At 50.8% G+C, this 23,727-nt stretch overlaps 1 protein-coding gene across 5 annotated transcripts in view; it reads left to right on the forward strand.

Moving 5' to 3' along the window:
• The window catches only part of SULF2 (sulfatase 2), a 244,079-nt gene that overhangs the window by 157,416 nt on the left and 62,936 nt on the right, over positions 1-23,727 (forward strand). For all 5 annotated transcript variants that reach the window (XM_075583093.1, XM_075583098.1, XM_075583096.1 and 2 more), the window contains 2 exons: positions 7,651-7,876; positions 15,008-15,247. In XM_075583093.1, coding sequence (XP_075439208.1) covers positions 7,702-7,876; positions 15,008-15,247 — 415 coding nt within the window. In that variant the 5' untranslated portion in view covers positions 7,651-7,701. The remainder of the gene's footprint in view (positions 1-7,650; positions 7,877-15,007; positions 15,248-23,727) is intronic.

A 23,727-nucleotide genomic window follows, 5' to 3' on the forward strand; every position in this document is an offset into this window, starting at 1 on the left:
CTGTCTCGCTCTCGTTGGCCTGTCTCGCTCTCGTTGGCCTGTCTCGCTCTCGTTGGCCTGTCTCGCTCTCGTTGGCCTGTCTCGCTCTCGTTGGCCTGTCTCGCTCTCGTTGGCCTGTCTCGCTCTCGTTGGCCGGTCTCGCTCTTGTTGGCCGGTCTCGCTCTCGTTGGCCGGTCTCGCTCTCGTTGGCCGGTCTCGCTCTCGTTGGCCGGTCTCGCTCTCGTTGGCCTGTCTCGCTCTCGTTGGCCTGTCTCGCTCTCGCTGGCCTGTCTCGCTCTCGTTGGCCTGTCTCGCTCTCAGTAATTGGGACACATGTTTTTGGCTAAAAAAAAAAAAGAGAGAGATTAAGCGCCAGTGAACTAAACGGCGCTTTGCGCAATTAAAAGCAACTGTCTCGCCAAAACTGTAATCCGGGGGAATCCCCGGAAGCCGCGCTTGTTCTTTCCACTTTGCTGTGTTAGGTGCCGATGTTCTCTGTGCAGATGTTGTGTGAATCTGCTGAGGCGCGCGTCCCCGCGTCCAAAACTCGCAGATCAATAGCCCAAATTGTTCAAAACTTGCTTTTCATAAGTGGCGCTGGACAGTAGCAGCTGGACAGTAGCAGCTCCGCAACGTAAAAAAAGGGTTTTTTCACGCTCCACCAAATTGAAAAAAAATAAAAGTAAACAACATGAATATTGACGTATTGAATGAAAACAAATGAATCGAACATGTTGGATCACAACAAAAAAAACTGATAAACTGTGCGAGGAACGTTTGCTTCGGCACGCGAGCGACACGCTCGCTTCGGTGTGCAAGGAACGCTCGCTTCGGCACGAGACGAACGCTCGCTTCGGTGTGCGAGGAACGCTTGCTTCGGCACGCGAGCGACACACATTTCAGCTTGCGAGGAATACTTCGGCACGCGAGGAACGTTTGCTTGGACGTTCCAGGAATGCTTCGGCGTGCGAGGAACGCTTCGGCACGCGAGGAACGCTTCGGCACGCGAGGAACGCTTCGGCACGCGAGGAACGCTTCGGCACGCGAGGAACGCTTCGGCACGCGAGGAACGCTTCGGCACGCGAGGAACGCTTCGGCACGCGAGGAACGCTTCGGCGTGCGAGGAACGCTTCGGCGTGCGAGGAACGCTTCGGCGTGCGAGGAACGCTTTGGCTTGCGAGAAACGCTCGCTTCGGCGTGCGAGGAACGCTTCGGCACGCGAGGAACGCTTCGGCACGCGAGGAACGCTTCGGCATGCGAGGAATGCTTCGGCGTGCGAGGAACGCTTCGGCGTGCGAGGAACGCTTCGGCACGCGAGGAACGCTTCGGCACGCGAGGAACGCTTCGGCATGCGAGGAACGCTTCGGCGTGCGAGGAACGCTTCGGTGTGCGAGGAACGCTTCGGCGTGCGGGGAACGCTTCGGCGTGCGGGGAACGCTTCGGCACTGTTCTATTATGTATGTATATCTTTTATATAGCGCCCCCCCCCCCCCCCCCTGTACACGGCAGTAACACACGGGACACGATATTATAACACCTAGTGGGAAGAAGCACTTCAGATATAAAAGTAACATTAGGAAAAGGGGTCCCTGTCCCGAAGAGCTTACAATCTAAGTTTATTTTCTCTAAAATTGGGGTGACCAATTCCAATCCTCATGGCCACCAACAGGCCAGGTTTTCAGGATATCCCTGCTTCAGCACAGGTAGCTCAGTCATCGCTAAAGAGAAGGATCTTTGGAAGCACGATATGAAACGACTGCAGGTGCTCAGTATCATCATTATGGCGGCACGTTCACTTTCGGACGGTGAGATAATAAAAATGCAAACCCTATAAGGACGTCACTTTAAAATAAGACTTTCAATTAGAATGCACCTGGTCACCTCCTGCCCGGGGATGGCCGGCCTGGGGATGGCCAGCCTGGGGGTGGCCGGCCTGGGGATGGCCGGCAGGACCCCGGCCCTTCTTCTTTCTTATTGGCCTATTATACAGCAAAGCTAAAGTCCACGGATATACAGTCATCGGCATTAATTCTCATGAAGGCGCAGAGTAAATTATTCTAGCGCATCCGTCTTCTGCTCATCCCTGTCTCTGTGATATATGTCTGGTATTAATTAAACCAGCGCCACAGGAGAAGCCGGCCTTGCTGATGTCACTCCCATTAAATGAAAAGCCGTTCATCAATTATTTGCCCAGAATAAGGGAGATGAATGTCCGTCTTCCCCGGAGCGCGGCGTCCCGACAGTATTGGTGAGCAAGGTGAGTTATGGTTTCCCTCTCGCCACTCGTCACTATCTAGGAATCGAAACAATACTGCTGATAAATTATTATTCACTTTTGCTACTCAATTTCCCATCATGTTTGACACATTTATTTTATTGTCATTAGTCATAATATTTTATTGTTCTGCGGAGAATATTTTTGAGACGCAACTAGGGCTGAAGGAACGACACAGAGTTTGAATCAGGGGAGCCTGGTTCAATTCCCGGTGTCGACTCCTTGTGACCTTGGGCAAGTCACTTTATCTCCCTGTGCCTCAGGCACCAAACACATAGATTGTAAGCTCTGCGGGGCAGGGACTGTGTCTGTAACATTCCTATGTGCGGCCTCTGCGCGCTGTGCTGTAATTGTGATGCGCTGTGTCCCATTGGGAGAAAGCGCTATATGATATATACAGTTGTTATATTAAATAGCTATTGTTAGAATGAGCTGCAGTATATGCTGTATTTGACCTATATGGCTTATGGATTGATTGGTCTTCACAAACTTCTACATAGAGAATAATCTGAGCGGTCACTCAGCAGTTCTCTCCTCTCTTGACCGTCATCACGATGATATACATTTCCTCCCTGTGATAGCAGGATAAGGACAAAGGGAGAGCTCAGTACGGGGCTCTTTAACTAGTTCTCCAAAGGGGCCAGGTCAGAAGCCGTTTAGAAGTAGAAGGGCCTCCAGCTGATTGTAATGTAATTAAGACATGAAAATATTATATGTCAACATTGGGCAAGCTTTTCCAACATCTGCACCATATATATCTACATTACCTGAACCTACACGTGAGTTTCAGTGTGACAAATGGCACACAGCTGCAACTAGTATGAAACTGGCAGGGAGTCCAAGGGCCTCATCCAAGTCCTTGGCGTGGGCAAAGGCGTGTCGCCAAGGGCCGCATCCAAGTCCTTGGCGTGGGCAAAGGCGTGTCGCCAAGGGCCGCATCCAAGTCCTTGGCGTGGGCAAAGGCGTGTCGCCAAGGGCCGCATCCAAGTCCTTGGCGTGGGCAAAGGCGTGTCGCCAAGGGCCGCATCCAAGTCCTTGGCGTGGGCAAAGGCGTGTCGCCAAGGGCCGCATCCAAGTCCTTGGCGTGGGCAAAGGCGTGTCGCCAAGGGCCGCATCCAAGTCCTTGGCGTGGGCAAAGGCGTGTCGCCAAGGGCCGCATCCAAGTCCTTGGCGTGGGCAAAGGCATGTCGCCAAGGGCCGCATCCAAGTCCTTGGCGTGGGCAAAGGCGTGACGCCAAGGGCCTGTGACCTGTGGGTTCTTTGTTGAAGAGTTCTGGCCCAGTCTGTGTGGGAGAAGTGTCGCTGTGTCCAACGCAACACACACAATATCCTCAAGAACCCCCCCCCCCCACAACAGGTCAGGTTTTAAGGATATCCCTGCTTAAGCACAGGTGGCTCAATGAAAGACTGAGCCACCTGTGCTGAAGCAGGGACTGAGCCACCTGTGCTGAAGCAGGGACTGATTCACCTGTGTGGAAGCAGGGACTGATTGAGCCATCTGTGCTGAAGCTGGGATATCCGGAAAACGTGCGCTGTTGAGGGATGTTCAGGACGGGAGCTGAGAACCCTGCTCTAATTCTGCTCGTGCGTTCTAGTTCCAGTAACTTGCAGATTCCACACAATCCCGGCAACAGAACCTGATTCTAATGGAACTTCCAAGGAAAGCGGGCCCATTACTTCCTGAATGCTGCATGTGTTTACCATCAGCAGCTTGGCAGATAAAAGCCGTCCTACTGGTACCAAAGAACAGGGCCCAACACCCTTCCTGTTCTGCTATAAGAAGGGAGCTCGGTAAAACGTGGGGCTTTTTTGGGTAACCGGTTTACGTTAATCGCTCGCTGTGGTGATAGAAGTAATGGTAATGCAGCGTACTGCTAGTGTATACGGTTCCAAAAACCAAAAACTAGGATGGCAAATGTAAGGCAGCAGCAGCAGGCCCAAGCCCCCATAACTGGGGACCCCCACGTTCCTGGGATGCCAGCTGCTTTAAGTGCAAGCTCTTTGGCTCAGACACTTTTTTCCCCCAAATGTTTCTGTACCCCTTTTTTCTTTCTCATATTTCCCAGTTTCATGTCCTGAAATCTACTTTGGGGGAGCACGGCGTACATACCGTAGGCAACGTTGCAAAGTGGGGCCCTATACCCCAAACATCATGGCGTTTTCTGCCTGTACCTAGGAGGGCACAGGCTGGAAGACAAGGACTTCCTATTTTGTTCTCGACATGAGCGGGGGATTAAGGCCTTGGTCGGGCTCACGCTAGCCGCTATGACACACATTGAGGCAATGTGTGTGGCTAGCGTGAGCAAGCTCCTGCGCCCGCTTGGCTGCTTGCAGAGCAAGCCAATTTGAATTTGTCGTCCGCAAGCGCGTCACGTGAGCATTTCGCCCAATGAGGGCGGACCAGCTCCGTGACGCCATGGCCGCGCTCCCCAAATCCAACGCGCGCGCACCTAGCCGGCCACAAATCTCCCGGCCGAGCAGGGAGCGTGACGTCACCGCGCATGAGCGTCAGCGCGCGCCCGCTCCCTGCCTGGCCGCAGCCTAAGACCGTACTCTAACGCTCACATGGCCGTAATTATTGGCATGAGGGTGTCACAGACATGGCATCAGTCACAGGGTTCCTAAAGAAGGGTCAGTAGGGATTCTGTTTCTCTTACTGCGTCCTGGGTGTGGATACTTGGTTATTAGTTATTAGCATTATTAGTGTGTAATAACATACCCCCCCCAATCATGCTGACCCCTGCACATCCATCCCAGCCCCCCGGAATAGCCGTGCACACAGAATGCCTTTATATCATCTTGCTATGCTGCGGATCTGTGAATAGGGAGATTACGGCCACGCCAGAATTTATTGCCTTTTTTATATTTATTATTTTTCTGGGCTTTTGTCCAGACAGACAAAGCAAGCCCGGCACATTAAAAAAACGTCATTATTTCACTTTTGTGTCCAACTTGGATTCAGCCCAAACTCTCGGGGATAAAGAAGAAAAGCTTGCGTCCTACGGGCTGTGTCTTGAAGCGTCGCAGCTGGGGACCCGAGAGCTTTGTGCGCAGACCCTTAAAGGTGCGCTCCCGTCTGGCTACACGGAGGTGCAATGAAGTGGAAGCTCTCAGCAATGGAACATCTTCTCATCCAGCTGGATCTGGAAAGGATTTTTCCTCATTTAAAGGAGAGGGAGGGGGTGTGGGGGAGCAGGGGGTCTTCGGAGCTGAACTGCATTCATGTCTGTCTTCCGGGGAAACAAAATGGCATCTAAATACCCTGCTTTACGCAGGCCGGCGTGATGCGGTGAATTAAATGGCAGGAAGTAACCAGCGGCATAGTCTCTAATATCTTGGGAACCGAGGGGTTCCGCAAGCTGACATTTTGTTTTAGAAAGGGTGGGGGAGCAAAGCGAGGATTGATCCTTTAACCCGTTCGGTATGGGTTTGTTAGTATGAGTGTTTCTCAGCGCACCACCCTAGCTATCCAATAACATTGCAATGTAGATTATTCTGCAAACCTGGACCTGGCTGGTTCTGAACCTGCAGTATGATCTCAGAAAAAAAACGTTAGCTGACAATACCGTTACTGCCCAAGCCACGTACTCTCGGCTAACTTTGTATGGCAAGAAGCATTAAAACCCGATTATTCCTCCTGCGGAGTCTTTTTCCTACGACCTCCTGTACTATGGAAGATCGCACGTTCCCACGCGAAGAAACATGGCGATTTAACTCGAGCGAAAGGAAAATCCCGTTTCTTCGCTGCCGTCTCTCTTGCTAGATATGCTTTATAGCTGTTCGAACCCAAGCTCTGGACGTGTATTAGCTGCATTAGTAAGCTGTCCCTGTATCAGAGGGCAGTCATTCGGCCTTATCTTTTCTTGGGAGCCCAGGAAAGAAGGAGCGGACATGCCCAGCGATCCTGCACTTCCTTACATACCAATGCAGGGCGACATATATAAGGCTGAGAGAAGGCACGAGCTAGAAAACAGGCCTGGCATACATATGGCTGGGGTCCTCCAGGGTTTGGCACAACGCCGAGCCATTTCTACCTGAAGGGAAAAAACAAATGTCACTTTCCACCCCGTACAGAAGAGCAATGGCTCAGGGGGTGGAAAAATATTTTACAAAAGTCCAAAAGCTAAGTAACTCTTAAAAGTAAATGCAGCCACGTCACACGTGTGGAAGACTGAGCCACTGGTTGTGCCGCCGGTGCTGGGGCCGGGGGATCCTGATAACCTGGCCTTGAGGATTGGAGGTGCCCACCCGGTTTATTGGAAGGTGAACGGGTTCCTTCACAAATGGGGCCTTCCTCGTGCTGTTCTGTCTCTAGGTGTGCTCCCGGCTATTAGTGGGGGGGGGGCTCCCGGCTATTAGTGGGGGGGGGCTCCCGGCTATTAATGGGGGGGGGGGCTCCCGGCTATTAGTGGGGGGGGGGCTCCCGGCTATTAGTGGGGGGGGGCTCCCGGCTATTATTGGGGGGGGGGGCACTCCCGGATTGTTTTTTTTAAACGTATATTGGCCTGTGTTATAACTTCTATCGGTGCGGCATAAAGCAGCAATGGGGCATTTATACCGGCAGGAGGTGATCTGGGGGGGGGAGGGTATATATAGGAGGGTATATATAAATCACTCCAGCTTCCCCTTTTGAAGTTTTGTGGGATTCTTTTTAACTCCTTAATCACATTACTTTCCTGAAGGGGACCAATGAAATTATAGGCCTGCTCATAGTATTTAAGATGGGGGGGGGGGGGGGGGGGATTTAGCCCTAAAATGATATATAGATATTTGTATGATAAGACCTTGGAGGTGTAATGTGGATTTGATGTTGGGATATACATTATACATGAGCAATATTAAATATTGGGGTTTTATCCTCATTCCTACCTGAAAATGGTCAAAATGTTGACATAATGCAATCTTCTATTACAAACATATTGTAATTCTGCTTCTTTTTACATTATCAAAGGGCTTTAAATCGAGTACAATGAGCAAGAAAGTTGTCAAATATGGTTTCAATTCATTGGCGTGGCGTTCTCACAGCCAATTTCCTGCATATATTAATGTCATCGTCTTCAAAGAAGGTTTTTAGCATGGCTAAGGAGGCACAATATAATCATGGAAAGTAGGTTAATTTAGAAGTAGATTCATCCAGACATGTATTTGTTTTTTTTGCATAACATATTTCCATTAATTACATATACCTTTTATTGGACAAAATGATGTAACAGTTTGCCACAAATAGTGTTACAATGTTTGTCGATACAGAATAACTAGATGCTTCGTGAGATGTATAAAGTAACCATTGACATCGGAAGTAATTTGTCAATACAATGTATAGTTGTTATATTGACCCGTGGGGTTTTCTTGCATTTTGCAGCATTAATATTGACCGGTTTCTTTATCCTTTGCAGCTCTATAATTGACTTACAAACCGAAGCCTTGCGTTGGTGACGCTGCACAAAATGGCACAGCAAGTAATCGTCCTAACACTGCTGATGGCGATCGTTTTGCCAGCGATAGAGGGCGGCTTTCCTCTCCCGGCAAATCAACGTCTTAAAGGAAGATTCCAAAGGGACCGCAGAAATATCCGTCCAAACATCATCCTTGTCCTGACTGACGACCAAGATGTAGAACTCGGTAAGTGAAACAGTTTGGTTGCAACATACAGGTCGTCCGCGCTATCCAACGTTTCACTTTACAACGAATGGCATATCCAATGTTTTACAATGCAACCCTAAGGGCCGTTTTTTGCCGCCTGAATGCGTTATCCGACGCCTGAATGCGTTATCCAACGCTCACCGCCACTGATTAACATGGGACGCACTTTACAACGGTTTCACTATCCAGCGCTACTCCAGAACGGATTCCGTTGGATAACGGAGGACCGCCTGTATCCGTGCTTGTACCTCTAATAAAGAGGTCACTTCTAGACACAGTGTGCAATGTAGTTGAACTAGACTGCACAGGGTAAATTAAGTCAGACAGGTATACGAAGAACAGATGCAGATAACTACACACATTTACCTTCAAAATATCTCTGTGGGAGCCTGCTCAGCTTATACACAGTACATATAAATGCAGCCCACTAGATTTACTCGTGTAACCACTGAAGAAGAGTTTATTGGTAACTGGTGTTTCGAGCGTGCTGCATGGCAGGAGGATTCGTGTCCATTCTTGTGGCACCTGTAGGAATCTGCATATCCAGCACAGATACAGTTAATCTCGTCAATGCCTGGCTGACCCCGTCAGCACGAGATTCTAAAGCACCCCAAGGCGTGTTGAGAGAGAGCGTCTCCAGCCGCCCCATGTAAAATAATACTCACTTTGCTAAATTCTTAAGCAGCGTAATGGTTTTGCGATATGTGATGTGCGACGGTCACCACATGAGCATTTGGTTTAAATACAAAACATTCCCTTCCCCCACGTGCATTACCGTCCGGCCGAGTGTGTCAGCGGGCTTCTCCCAGAAGTGGAGAGGAAACTGGCTTCCTTTATGCTGAGCGTTGATAAGGTCCTTGCCCGCGACGCACGCTTCTCTGTGCAGGTTATTTTGCTACAAAGCACTTTTAACGCTTTCCTGTTTGTGCGAGAAGGCGGGTCCATTACTTGGAAACCGAGAAACATCTGCGGGGTTTGCTCTGCAGCTGGAACAGGCTTCTCTGGATCCCATGCTGACTGGAGGATGCAGGAATGGGCCTTGTTGACAAAGCTGTGCTATTCCATGAGACACATTGTGGCCGATTCAATTAGCCAGAAGGTGATTTAGGGAGTAGCTTTGCTGGGTAGATATGGCCCAGAATGGCAGATATAACTCCTTTTATGAGCTCCTTAATGAGTGTACCAGGCCCCTGTGACACTTATTGATGCAGTGCCATTTCCAAGGCCAGGGGAGGCCAACTCCAGTCCTCAAGGGCCACCAACAGGTCAAGTTTTAAGGATATCCCTGCTTCAGCACAGGTGGCTCAATCAATGATTGATGAAGGAGTGATATCCTTAGAACCTGATCTGTTGGTGGCCCTTGAGGACTGGAGTTGGCCGCTCCTGTTCTAGACAACCCCCCCCCTTCCCTGCTGATTAGAAACAATGTAATAGTTCATTTTTATCTTCAGGTCCTATATGATACGGATCATTGGATCTGAGGTTCTAAAAGGGAATCAAAATGGTTCCAGAATAGTCATAAAAAATGGCACAAAATTCACTGGGCCACTCATTTATCTAAAGGAACATAAATGCATTAAATGCCCAATTTCTGTCATTCTTATCTTGTATTAATATGACCAGATTCATTTAACATGCGGAGATGGATAACGCACGAATGATGTAACTCAGGGTAATGTTCTTAGAAAAATATTGCCTGTTCAAATGTCCCAATTCGCACAGTTTTGTGTTCTTCTTCTTCTTCTTATTATTATTATTATTATTATTATTACTGATAAAGGTCACAGACCCAGGAAGCTCCTTTTTTTATAATCTCATGTTTCATGGTAAAATATTTGATCAACAAATAAACATACAGAGGAAAACCTCAGCACCGAGCGCAATAACCAAGGCATTTAAAGCTCTTTCATCCAAAACTACTGAGCCATCACATCCCCAGATAGAAGTGTATGTCACAGCCGGTAACACCGGGGAAGGAACCAGCGCTTCCATTATTTAGCCGCCAGTGAAACAAAGACAATCACCTGCTTCAGTTAGGGGAAGATTGCCGGGCCTTTTATTTCGCCTCTGGGATAATTTGCAGACATGGGAATGGTACAAAGTCTTCAAAAGGTCGACGGTTATCAAGACCTATTGTTCTGCAGCCATGAAAAGGGGGTCGGGGCAAGTTTGAAGATGAACACAAAGTCATCGGTGCCGGAATCCTGGTCCTGTTTTATGGCAAGGAGAACCCGGGTCTAGTTGTGTCGAAACGCGAGAGTGCGATCCTACTTACTCTGCCGCACACTGGTCTCTAGGACGTGTGGTTGCGGCCGTTTTGCCGCAGCCAACTCTCCACTGCCGTTATTTGCGTCAAAAGGAGCGCTACTGTGAGTGTGACCTCATGTATGTAACACAAGACGAGAAGCGTCAGTGATGCATGCAATATGAAACATTATATATTATAATAATAATATTATTTCCCGCTCGGATGGAGGAAGACGTCTTCATAGACTGGTCATTCACAGGTTAATAGCAGGTCTTGTGACGCGCCTGCGAATGACCAGTCTATCAAGACTTCTTCCTCCACCAGAGCGGTACAGACAGCGTTAAGACTGCGAGACCGAAGAGGGTCACCGCGGCGGGGGCGCAGGCTTAAAGCGCTTTCGCCAAAGAATTTAACTAAATGACCCCTCACTTGTGAGAAGAAAACCAGACCCGTATTTAACTGTATAATTTGTCATATTGGATGTGTCTCTGAGGCGGCGTGTCTTTGGTTTGAAAGGTTGTAGTGATTAAATATTAGTTTGTTGGGCTGCCGGTTTAAATATTTAAAGCTTGGCCTACTTAAGATTGCCTGGAAGTGTATTCCGCGTCCTGGCGCTCCTCTGACCTGTCAGCCTGAATTAGCTCTCCGGCTGCGCAGGGAGATTAGATCATATGTTTTCCCATCGATAATTGTTGAGTTATGAGGCACTTGTCCACCGCAGCAGTTTTATTAAAGCAGGTTACCGTCCTCCGGGGACAGATCTAACATGCAGGATCGTGTCTGCTCCGATGCTTCTGTCATATCCAAGGAATCATTTTAATGCTGTGTTGAGAAAACATCCTTCCGCCCCCATCCCTTCCTGTATCCCTGGTTAATGTGAGGGTTTACCGTTTGCACGTTAACATTAGGCAGAAGCAGAAACAAGATGGCAGATGACGCGCTTACGGAAGGAGCAGTGTATCCATGCCCGTGCACTGCTCTTCCCGAAGTAGGGCAGCAGTATATACATTTTCTTTTCGATAACGTAACAAGTGAGTTAGTTTGAAATGGCGTTCAATCCTTTCTCGTAAGAGGGAAATAGTCTTCCAGGGGTGGCCAACTCCAATCCTCTAGGGCCACCAGCGGGTCGGATTTTCAGGATATCCCTGCTTCAGCACAGGTGGCTCAATCAGTGTCTCAGACGAAGACTGAAGCGGGGATACAGGCAGTACTCGGTTATTCAACGGGATCCGTTCTGGAAGTAGCGCTGGACAGTGAAACCGTTGTAAAGTGAGTCCCATGTTAGTCAGTGGCGGTGAGCGTCGGGTAACGCATTCAGGCGTCGGATAACGGCCCGTAGGGTTGCATTGTAAAGCGTTGGATACGCCATACGCTGTAAAGTGAAACGTTGGATAGCGAGGACGACCTGTTTTCCTAATACCTGACCTGGTGGTGGCGCTAGAGGACTGGAGCTGGCGGCCCCTGTGTTTCCCTCTTAGGATTGAACGCCATTTCAAACTAACTCAGTTATGCGTCGGAGCTTTTCATTTTGTAAGGGCCGCATTAAAATGACATCACAAGCGTTAGTGTCGCTAATTATTCTTTGCTTTGAATACCTAATCCCTTTCCTGATTACATTTCGCCCGGGTACTTTTTCCTATAGGTTGTTCCCCAATAAATGCGTCTTCATTCCGAGTTTAAATCCGCTTCCTACACGGAACTGTTCTTTCTTCCCACCTGCCTCCTTGTTTTGCAAGGAAAGGGTTAATGATTAGCACCTCGGGTGACAGGTTATATTTACTAGCAGCAAAATCGGGTCAACCCCCAGTGTAACATCCCGCCCCCTATATATCCAAGGAACCCCCAGTGTAACATCCCGCCCCCTACATATCCAAGGAACCCCCAGTGTAACATCCCGCCCCCTATATATCCAAGGAACCCCCAGTGTAACATCCCGCCCCCTATATATCCAAGGAACCCCCAGTGTAACATCCCGCCCCCTATATATCCAAGGAACCCCCAGTGTAACATCCCGCCCCCTATATATCCAAGGTACCCCCAGTGTAACATCCCGCCCCCTATATATCCAAGGAACCCCCAGTGTAACATCCCGCCCCCTATATATCCAAGGAACCCCCAGTGTAACATCCCGCCCCCTATATATCCAAGGAACCCCCAGTGTAACATCCCGCCCCCTATATATCCAAGGAACCCCCAGTGTAACATCCCGCCCCCTATATATCCAAGGAACCCCCAGTGTAACATCCCGCCCCCTGTATATCCAAGGAACCCCCAGTGTAACATCCCGCCCCCTATATATCCAAGGAACCCCCAGTGTAACATCCCGCCCCCTGTATATCCAAGGAACCCCCAGTGTAACATCCCGCCCCCTGTATATCCAAGGAATCCCCAGTGTAACATTCTGCCCCCTATATATCCAAGGAACCCCCAGTGTAACATCCCGCCCCCTATATATCCAAGGAACCCCCAGTGTAACATCCCGCCCCCTATATATCCAAGGAACCCCCAGTGTAACATCCCGCCCCCTATATATCCAAGGAACCCCCAGTGTAACATCCCGCCCCCTATATATCCAAGGAACCCCCAGTGTAACATCCCGCCCCCTATATATCCAAGGAACCCCCAGTGTAACATCCCACCCCCTATAATATCCAAGGAACCCCCAGTGTAACATCCCGCCCCCTATATATCCAAGGAGAGGGAGCGCATTGGATTTTTTCCCTTCGATAAATGCGGTGCAATTCTTTTGCACGGGTTTTGCCCTTAAGTGTGGAGACTTCACTAAATAACCCCTATAGCCGGGGCGGCAAACTCCAGTCCTGAGGGGCCACCAACAGGTCAGGTTTTAAGGATATCCCTGCTTCAGCACAGGTGGCTCAGTCAGTGGCTCAGTCAATGACTGAGCCATCTGTGCTGAAGCAGGGATATTCTGAGCACTTGACCTGTTGGTGGCCCCTGAGGACTGTAATTTGCCGCCCCGGCTATAGACCCTTTCATGCAATATGTAGTGTAATAGCGCTGCGCACCTCGTGACATTGTAATAAGTAATAAGCCATATTGGCTTTGGTGTCAGATTAAAGACCTGTCAGCGTGGGGGAATAACAGACCCTCAGCTGTGCAGTACGGGGAAGGAACCTTTCCCGGAAATGCAGGGGGAACGGCCCGTTTAAAATGTCATCATTACCGACTCCTGAGATCATTGATATTTCGTACTTTGCGCCCCTCCAAAACAAAGGACAGTGGGCCTTATTTACTAAACCGTGCTAAAGGGTCCGCCACCAGCTTTTAAAGGACTCAGGACAGTGTTGACCTGGGGATGGGGAGGAGGGGTCAGGCGGGCGGTCGGTCACCCAAGTGGAGTCACTTCCGGTATAAGCCGTCCGGTCCTACCGGAGCCGCTGGGCTGGGGACAGTTGTTCCAGCTCTCCACTCCGCTGTTTGGCGGTTCTGGGTAGTCGGCTGCGGAAGACACTTTGTAGCCCCTACAAGTGGATGGGATGGAAGGTGCATTATGACATCACACTGCTTAGTAAATATGAACCAATAGAGTAGGGACAAGAAACGGCTCGGTGAGTAGTGGCACTGACTGGTGATGGGGTCAGTTCCCGGTGTCAGCTCCTTGTGACCTTGGGCGAGTCACTTTATCTCCCTGTGCCTCACGCACCAAACATAGATTGTAAGCTCACCTGGGCAGGGTCTGCGTCTGTAACATTCCTGTGTGCTGCGTACCGCGTGCTGTACTGTAATTGTGACGCGCTGTGTGTCCTGTTGGGAGACAGGCGCTATATGGAATAACATTGTTATTATGAAGGCTTTCCCTCTGATCCCTCACAGAAAAGTGGGCACAGCTGTTGCTTTCAGATAAATGACATAATTACATTACGAATTCCAGAATTGAGCAGGGATACTCCAGGAGGTAGGGTACCTTACTCAACTAAATGGGCTGTGCAGTGTCCTGTTGAGTCGCGATGCTTATTACATTTGCCCCTATAGCGTAACGACACCCGTGGTCTTACTAAGCGTTCCGTGCATTCTAGTGGGTTCTTTTCTATGAAATGTCATGGTTTTAAATTGACTGAATTCAAACATAATTTAATAAACATTATTGGAAATAATATGCTGGGGGAAATCAAGCCAGGGAGCGGTTTAACCCGTCCCTACTCTTTGGCATTGCATCTGCTAACCATTCAATGATCTTCTCAGAAAAACGAATTCCCAGCCAGCAGCTCCACATAAGTAACATGTTACTGTCTCTAATATGAAGCTATTCGCCCATTGTTCTATATTCTGGCTGCAGATCGCTTTCCCAGGGCCCAGGACTAGAGTTTCCACGGGGCCCCTCCCTTCCAGTGTCAGTCTATTGTGAGACCCCCCCCCATCCCATCCATCACACCCCCCCACCTCTCCCTCCCCCCCACCCCCAGATCTACCTCCCCCCCCACCCCCAGATCTCCTTCCCCCACACCCCCACCTCTCTCTTGTTGTCCCGGCTCTCCCTTCCCCACACCCCCAGATCTCCCTCCCCCACATCCCCACCTCTCCCTCCCCCACACCCCCAGCGCTCCCTCCCCCACACCCCCACCTCTCCCTCCCACACCCCCCCCAGATCTCCCTCCCCCACCTCTCTCTTGTTGTCCCGGCTCTCCCTCCCCTGTCTAGCAGTATAGCAGTTTTTTAAGCACTAAAATAGTTGCAATAGTTCCATGACCTTCTTTCTGATAACCAGTCCGTGCTGCCTACTACATTGTAATAAAAGCATCGGGAGATTTCTTATTCACGGCCGCTTCTTGCTTTTTTGCAGTTGTCATTTTAAGGTGGTTCAGACAAGAACAAACCTAATTGCTTGTGCCTCTTCATTCCAGGCTCCATGCAAGTGATGAACAAGACGAAACGGATCATGGAGCATGGAGGGACCCACTTCATCAACGCCTTTGTAACCACGCCCATGTGCTGTCCGTCCCGCTCCTCCATCCTCACCGGGAAATACGTCCACAATCACAACACCTACACCAACAATGAGAACTGCTCTTCTCCGTCCTGGCAGGCGCAGCACGAGACCCGCACGTTTTCTGTGTATCTGAATAACACCGGATACAGAACGGGTAAGAAACCCTACGGAACAAGCAAAGAAGGAGGGGGGGGGGGCATGTTGGTCCTTTCTTCCATGTATTAACAGAGGAGGGAGAGGGAGGAGGGGGTATGATACGTTTTATTGGACCAACAAGTAGTTGATATGTTACAAACTTTCCAACCTCTCGGATCCGTAATAGTGTAACCCCAGTACCACCAGCTTTCCAACCTCTCGGGGTCCTTCATCGTGTAACCCCAGTACCACAAGCTTTCCAACCTCTCAGGGTCCTTCATCGTGTAACCCCAGTACCACAAGCTTTCCAACCTCTCAGGGTCCGTCATCGTGTAACCCCAGTACCACAAGCTTTCCAACCTCTCAGGGTCCATTGTGTAACCCCAGTACCACACGCTTTCCAACCTCTCAGGGTCCGTCACCGTGTAACCCCAGTACCACCAGCTTTCCAACCTCTCGGGGTCCTTCATCGTGTAACCCCAGTACCACAAGCTTTCCAACCTCTCAGGGTTTGTCATCATGTAACCCCAGTACCACAAGCTTTCTAACCTCTCAGGGTTTATCATCGTGTAACCCCAGTACCACAAACTTTCCAACCTCTCAGGGTCCTTCATCGTGTAACCCCAGTACCACCAACTTTCCAACCTCTCGGGGTCCTTCATCGTGTAACCCCAGTACCACAAGCTTTCCAACCTCTCAGGGTCCGTCATCGTGTAACCCCAGTGCAACAAGCTTTCCAACCACTCAGGGTCCGTCATCGTGTAACCCCAGTACAACAAGCTTTCCAACCTCTCAGGGTCCGTCATGGTGTAACCCCAGTACCACAAGCTTTCCAACCTCTCAGGGTCCGTCATCGTGTAACCCCAGTACCACAAGCTTTCCAACCTCCTCAGGGTCCGTCATCGTGTAACCCCAGTACCACAAGCTTTCCAACCTCTCAGGGTCCTTCATCGTGTAACCCCAGTACCACAAGCTTTCCAACCTCTCAGGGTCCTTCATCGGGTAACCCCAGTACCGCAAGCTTTCCAACCTCTCAGGGTCCTTTCATCGTGTAACCCCAGTACCACAAGCTTTCCAACCTCTCAGGGTCCTTCATCGTGTAACCCCAGTGCCACACGCTTTCCAACCTCTCAGGGTCCTTCATCGTGTAACCCCAGTGCCACAAGCTTTCCAACCTCTCAGGGTCCGTCATCGTGTAACCCCAGTACCACAAGCTTTCCAACTTCTCAGGGTCCATCATCGTGTAACCCCAGTACCACAAGTTTCCAACCTCTCTGGGTCCGTCATGGTGTAACCCCAGTACCACAAGCTCTCCAACCTCTCAGGGTCCTTCATCGGGTAACCCCAGAAACACAAGCTTTCCAACCTCTCAGGGTCTGTCATTGTGTAACCCCAGTACCACAAGCTTTCCAACCTCTCAGGGTCCTTCATCGTGTAACCCCAGTACCACAAGCTTTCCAACCTCTCAGGGTCCGTCACGTGTAACCCCAGTACCACAAGTTTTCCAACCTCTCAGGGTCCGTCACCGTGTAACCCCAGTACCACAAGCTTTCCAACCTCTCAGGGTCCCGTGTAACCCCAGTACCACAAGCTCTCCAATCTCTCAGGGTCCTTCTGTGTGTAACCCCAGTACCACAAGCTTTCCAATCTCTCAGGGTCCTTCTGTGTGTAACCCCAGTACCACAAGCTCTCCAACCTCTCAGGGTCCTTCATCGTGTAACCCCAGTACCACAAGCTTTCCAACCTCTCAGGGTCCGTCACCGTGTAACCCCAGTACCACAAGCTTTCCAACCTCTCAGGGTCCGTCACCGTGTAACCCCAGTACCACAAGCTTTCCAACCTCTCAGGGTCCCGTGTAACCCCAGTACCACAAGCTCTCCAATCTCTCAAGGTCCTTCTGTGTGTAACCCCAGTACCACAAGCTTTCCAATCTCTCAGGGTCCGTCACCGTGTAACCCCAGTACCACAAGCTCTCCAACCTCTCAGGGTCCTTCTGTGTGTAACCCCAGGACCACAAGCTTTCCAATCTCTCAGGGTCCTTCTGTGTGTAACCCCAGTACCACAAGCTCTCCAACCTCTCAGGGTCCTCCATCGTGTAACCCCAGTACCACAGGCTTTCCAACCTCTCGGGGTCCGTCATCGTGTAACCCCAGTACCACAAGCTTTCCAACCTCTCAGGGTCCGTCACCGTGTAACCCCAGTACCACAAGCTTTCCAACCTCTTGGGGTCCGTCACCGTGTAACCCCAGTACCACAAGCTTTCCATCTCTCGGGGTCCTTCTGTGTGTAACCCCAGTACCACATTACTTCATTGTGTTACCTGACCCTGAGAGGATGGAAATCTTGTAACATATCAACTACTTGTTGGTCCATATAAGGAATCATGCCCCCTACTCCCTCTCCCTCCTTTTGTTACTACAGAATAAGCATTGAAAAATAAGGGAAATTGTATGCACAGTTAAGATTCACTCACTGGGACTGCAGTCTCATTCCTTCCAAGCACCAGTGATTTCATTGGCGTCTGTGTGTGCATGTCGTTATACAATTAGATGTACATACTGTTTTTAATCTAGTTTAGACTGGAAAAAGTCAGATGTGATTGCTGCTGCTTTGCAGCCATAGCAGGGCAGTTTAGTTCTGTGTTATAAGCAAGAGATGCTGCTTCTGGCGATAGTGTAAACATGACACACCAAACTTCACTGTTATTATCATTTATTTGTATAGCGCCAACACATTCCGTGGCGCGGTACAATGGGGCACAGAGGGATGTATATTACAAACACACAAACCATTACATACGGGTGAGGACACGCATGCACAACCAGATACAGAGAGGTAACGAGGCTCTGGTCCAAGGAGCTCACACTCTAGAGGGAATGAGGGGCAATGTTGAAACAAGAAGGTAAGGGGTTGCTTATTGTAGGATAAGGTGCGTCTCGGGTTAGAATATGGCCCGGTCTGACAGCTGGTTATTAAGGCTTTGGGGGGGGAGGGGGGTGTTACATAGTGTGGAGATTGGATGTTATGTGTACGGCGAGTAAACTTCCTTGAAAAGGAGATTTTTCAGGGAGTGTTTAAACATCTGAAAGCTGGGGGAGAGTCTGATGGGGCGCGGTGCTGGGGGAGAGCCTGATGGTGCGCGGTGCTGGGGGAGAGTCTGATGGTGCGCGGTGCTGGGGGAGAGTCTGATGGTGCGCGGTGCTGGGGGAGAATCTGATGGTGCGCGGTGCTGGGGGAGAGACTGATGGTGCGCGGTGCTGGGGGAGAGACTGATGGTGCGCGGTGCTGGGGGAGAGTCTGATGGTGCTGGGGGAGAGTCTGATGGTGCGCGGTGCTGGGGAAGAGTCTGATGGTGCGCGGTGCTGGGGGAGAGTCTGATGGTGCGCGGTGCTGGGGGAGAGTCTGATGGTGCGCGGTGCTGGGGGAGAGTCTGATGGTGCGCGGTGCTGGGGGAGAGTCTGATGGTGCGCGGTGCTGGGGGAGAGTGTGATGGTGCGTGGTGCTGGGGGAGAGTCTGATGGTGCGAGGTGCTGGGGGAGAGTCTGATGGTGCGCGGTGCTGGGGGAGAGGGATGGTGCGCGGTGCTGCGGGAGAGTCTGATGGTGCGCGGTGCTGGGAGAGAGTCTGATGTTGCGCGGTGATGGGGGAGAGTCTGATGGTGCGTGGTGCTGGGGGAGACTGATGGTGCGCGGTGCTGGGGGAGAGTCTGATGGTGCGCGGTGCTGGGGGAGAGTCTGATGGTGCGCGGTGCTGGGGGAGAGTCTGACGTTGCGCGGTGCTGGGGGAGAGCCTGATGGTGCTGGGGGAGAGTCTGATGGTGCGCGGTGCTGGGGGAGAGTCTGATGGTGCGTGATGCTGGGGGAGAGACTGATGGTGCGCGGTGCTGGGGGAGAGTCTGATGGTACGCGGTGCTGGGGGAGAGTGATGGTGCGCGGTGCTGGGGGAGAGTGATGGTGCGCGGTGCTGGGGGAGAGTCTGATGGTGCGCGGTGCTGGGGGAGAGTCTGACGGTGCGTGGTGCTGGGGAGAGTCTGACGGTGCGCGGTGCTGGGGGAGAGTCTGATGGTGCGTGATGCTGGGGGAGAGGGATGGTGCACGGTGCTGGGGGAGAGTCGGATGGTGCGCGGTGCTGGGGGAGAGTCTGATGGTGCGTGGTGCTGGGGAAGAGGGATGGTGCGCGGTGCTGGGGGAGAGTCTGATGGTGCGCGGTGCTGGGGGAGAGTCTGATGGTGCGCGGTGCTGGGGGAGAGTCTGATGGTGCTGGGGGAGAGACTGATGGTGCGCGGTGCTGGGGGAGAGCCTGATGGTGCGCGGTGCTGGGGGAGAGCCTGATGGTGCGCGGTGCTGGGGGAGAGCCTGATGGTGCGAGGTGCTGGGGGAGAGACTGATGGTGCGTGGTGCTGGGGGAGAGTGATGGTGCTCGGTGCTGGGGGAGAGTCTGATGGTGCGCGGTGCTGGGGAGAGTCTGATGGTGCTGGGGGAGAGTCTGATGGTGCGCGGTGCTGGGGGAGAGTCTGATGGTGCTGGGGGAGAGTCTGATGGTGCGCGGTGCTGGGGGAGAGTCTGATAGTGCGCGGTGCTGGGGGAGAGTCTGGTGGTGCTGGGGGAGATTGATGGTGCTGGGGGAGAGTGATGGTGCTGGGGGAGAGTCTGATGGTGCGCGGTGCTGGGGGAGAGTCTGATGGTGCGCGGTGCTGGGGGAGAGTGTCGGTGCTGGGGGAGAGTCTGATGGTGCGCGGTGCTGGGGGAGAGTCTGATGGTGCTGGGGGAGAGTCTGATGGTGCGCGGTGCTGGGGGAGAGTCTGATGGTGCTGGGGGAGAGTCTGATGGTGCGCGGTGCTGGGGGAGAGTCTGATAGTGCGCGGTGCTGTGGGAGAGTCTGGTGGTGCTGGGGGAGAGTGATGGTGCTGGGGGAGAGTCTGATGGTGCGCGGTGCTGGGGGAGAGTCTGATGGTGCGCGGTGCTGGGGGAGAGCGTTATGGTGCGCGGTGCTGGGGGAGAGTCTGGTGGTGCTGGGGGAGAGTCTGGTGGTGCTGGGGGAGAGTGATGGTGCTGGGGGAGAGTGATGGTGCTGGGGGAGAGTCTGATGGTGCGCGGTGCTGGGGGAGAGTCTGATGGTGCGCGGTGCTGGGGGAGAGCGTGATGGTGCCTGGTGCTGGGGGAGAGTCTGATGGTGCGCGGTTCTGGGGGAGAGTCTGGTGGTGCTGGGGGAGAGTCTTGTGGTGCTGGGGGAGAGTCTGATGGTGCTGGGGGAGAGTCTGATGGTGCTGGGGGAGAGTCTGATGGTGCTGGGGGAGAGTCTGATGGTGCGGGGGGAGAGTCTGATGGTGCGCGGTGCTGGGGGAGAGCCTGATGGTGCGCGGTGCTGGGGGAGAGCCTGATGGTGCGCGGTGCTGGGGGAGAGTCTGATGGTGCGCGGTGCTGGGGGAGAGACTGATGGTGCGCGGTGCTGGGGGAGAGACTGATGGTGCGCGGTGCTGGGGGAGAGACTGATGGTGCGCGGTGCTGGGGGAGAGTGATGGTGCGCGGTGCTGGGGGAGAGTGATGGTGCGCGGTGGGGAATTCCAGAGAGAGGGGGCAGCACGGGAGATGTCTCGCAGGTGAGAATGAGAGGAGGTAATAAGGCAGATGTCGGGGGCAGAACAGAGGGGCCGTTTAAGGGTATATTTGTGGTTGCACCAGAGGGGTTTGGTGTAAATCGAGGAGCACATTAAAAGCAAATACGCAGTTCATATTCAAAACGTCTGCCCAAATGTCCTACTCCCAGCTATCTACAGAAAAGGGGGCCCATAAAGTATAATTGGAGACCCATTAATAATAGCTAGTTATTAATTTCAACATCCCTTTATATAGGGATTTAAATGGATAACCAAGATCACATGGTGTGTAAGTGGCAGCCATTGGACTTGTGGCAGGAGAGGTCCTACGTACTGTACTAAGGCCATTTTAGAGTAGTGAAAACGTGTGTTTTGAAGCATTGTACTATTCTTGGTGCACCGGATCGCCAAATATAAACCGCTTCTTACACCCGATGCAGATTATTTGGAGCCAGAAAGTTACGCCACCTTAAACTTGGTGGACATCATGTAACTCTTCCTTTGAACACTCCCCAATTTTAAAGAAACTGGGTCAAAAAAAGGGCAAAATGTTTAATTGACGCAACATTGCCCTAATAAATAGGTCCCATGCTCTGGTATATGAGAAACAAGCCCCCTATATTACACCTCCTTCAAACACGAGCAGGGAAACGTGTACTGTCATTTTTTTTGTCTGATTTATTAATTCTTTGGTGTATGAAGAACTTCCAGGATCGTTCGGGGTAGGGCAGCGATCACGTGGTCCCAATCGTCCCCCGGTAACATGAACAGGGAATGCAATCAACTCCCCCCGAACAAAATGAGCAGTAATAGCATGAACTTCACAAGGGCCCCCCACTCCCCTCCCCCCGACCCATGTTACATTCAAGAAACGTCATCTGAACCCCACAGTGCGTTAGGCCAAAGGATACCACCCAACATCACCATGGCTGTCCTGGCAAAGAGAAGCAGCTTTGTGGTCAGAAAACAATGTGGGTTATAGAAACTGGACCATGCTGGAGGGTCGTGAACAAAAATCAGATACGATGAGGTCCTTGTGGGTCATGAACTACAGAAAAAAAGGTTAAGTCGGATAAGCCCGTTAGGGTTTTTGATGGTCCATCACAAAGATGTTCTGCTATCTGTCAACCCACCTCCTGCTGAACAATGTTTATCTAAATAAAACTAACTTTTATATTTTGAATGCATTGGGCCTCGTTGTATAAAGTGTAATATCAATACGTCAATCTGGGGTTGCCTCATGTGAACCCCCATTTACCTGAATTGGGATGTAACTGAAAATAGCAATACGTAGTCCATTGAAAATAATATTCTGAAAGATTGATCAAAGATGATGATATCCTTGTGAAGAAAGTTCCTTATATCTGTAATCGTGCGTTTCCTCTTATCCAATATCAAATGAAATATCCGAAAACAGATGTCTTGGCCGTTCATTTATTTATCGTAAAGCAAAATAACAAAAAGCTACATCTACGGGTACAGCCCAAACTAGAACATTCTGTGGGTGGAGAATGGAACATTCTTAATCGCTCAATGGTATTGTTGAGTCGTTCATTCATTACGTTCTGGCGTATCTATTCTAAGAACAGATTGATATAGGGATTCCCAGCTATTAATGTAACCTGTGCATGGCTTGTTAGCATTAAACAATAGTACAATGAAACAATCGTTGGAAAAGTCTGGGCACAAAGCCTGTACTCTTATCTTGGCCTTGGACAGACGCCATCTTGTGCCCAAAATGCACTATAAATAATTCACTTGTTCTAACTTTCCTACAAATCAATTGTTTCCCTTAAATGTGTTTTTCTTATGTTACACAATCTTTTTTCAGTTCAGTCTGAATTGAGTCTGGGGAAACAAAATGGATTCTCACAGAAAACGCAGATTTAAAATCACTTGAATTCCGTTTACAGAAACGCCAAATCGACGCCGTCGCACTTGATAGAATAAGTCCATCGTCTCTTAGGACATGTGCCCTATGCATTACCTCCATGTTGTTTTTGCGGCCAAATAAGAGCAGGCAGTAAGACGGCTGAGAAATGCTTTGCAGAAAGCATTATATGCTACTTATTTATAAGCCCTGAGCTATTGGTTGACAAATTGCTAACAGCTTTGTTTTACCTCTTTAACGAGCATGAATGCCAACAAATTTGCATCTCTTATTGCGTTTACATCTTTTCATGATTTGGAAGTATGTTTTGGGGGATTTATTTTAATAAGCGTCAAACAATTCACACTTCTTTTCTTTGCAGCTTGCAGAAGTCTTCACTTCGCTATAATGTACCCCTCAGCATAAAGCTGTAACATTTCCTCTCGCCCGGCATCATCTCACATGTGTTCTTCGCGTAGACCCCAAAAGTCAACTCGAACGTATCGGGGGTCAGAGGGGTCGCGGGTCAGAGAGCCACAGCCCCTCTGTCACTTCGCGATCACGTGACCAGCCCCTGGGAGTGGTCAGGTGATTGCGACGTCACTGATCAAGTTCCACAAAGACGGAGCTACAATGTCGTGGGTCCCTGGGGGGCGAGACTCCATGACGTGGCAGCTAGGTCAAGGGGCGCCCAAAGGGTTAAACTTCGTCGTACTGATCGTGGCTTCAATGGGAGTTTCCATGCCACAGTGTCCTGACTGGCACTATCACAGTTTAATGAATAACCCCCAAAGTATCTATCAGCAGACCCCCCACCCCCCACCCCCAAATGCCGCCCTAACACAACCTGATAGTACTGTACATGTTGTGGTGATCTTGGTCTTGAGTCTTCATTTTTTCTAAATCTTCCATTTTTTTGTTGCGGGTTCATTATTTCACCAGCAGCCTCTTCAGAGGAATGTAACCTTGAAGGGCCACTTCATAATAAGACTGTTTGGAAGCCGGTCAGTGGCTTGGCGCTAACAGGGATTCA

This window comes from Ascaphus truei, unplaced genomic scaffold, assembly GCF_040206685.1.
Source record: "Ascaphus truei isolate aAscTru1 unplaced genomic scaffold, aAscTru1.hap1 HAP1_SCAFFOLD_285, whole genome shotgun sequence".
NCBI classification, from domain to species: domain Eukaryota; kingdom Metazoa; phylum Chordata; class Amphibia; order Anura; family Ascaphidae; genus Ascaphus; species Ascaphus truei.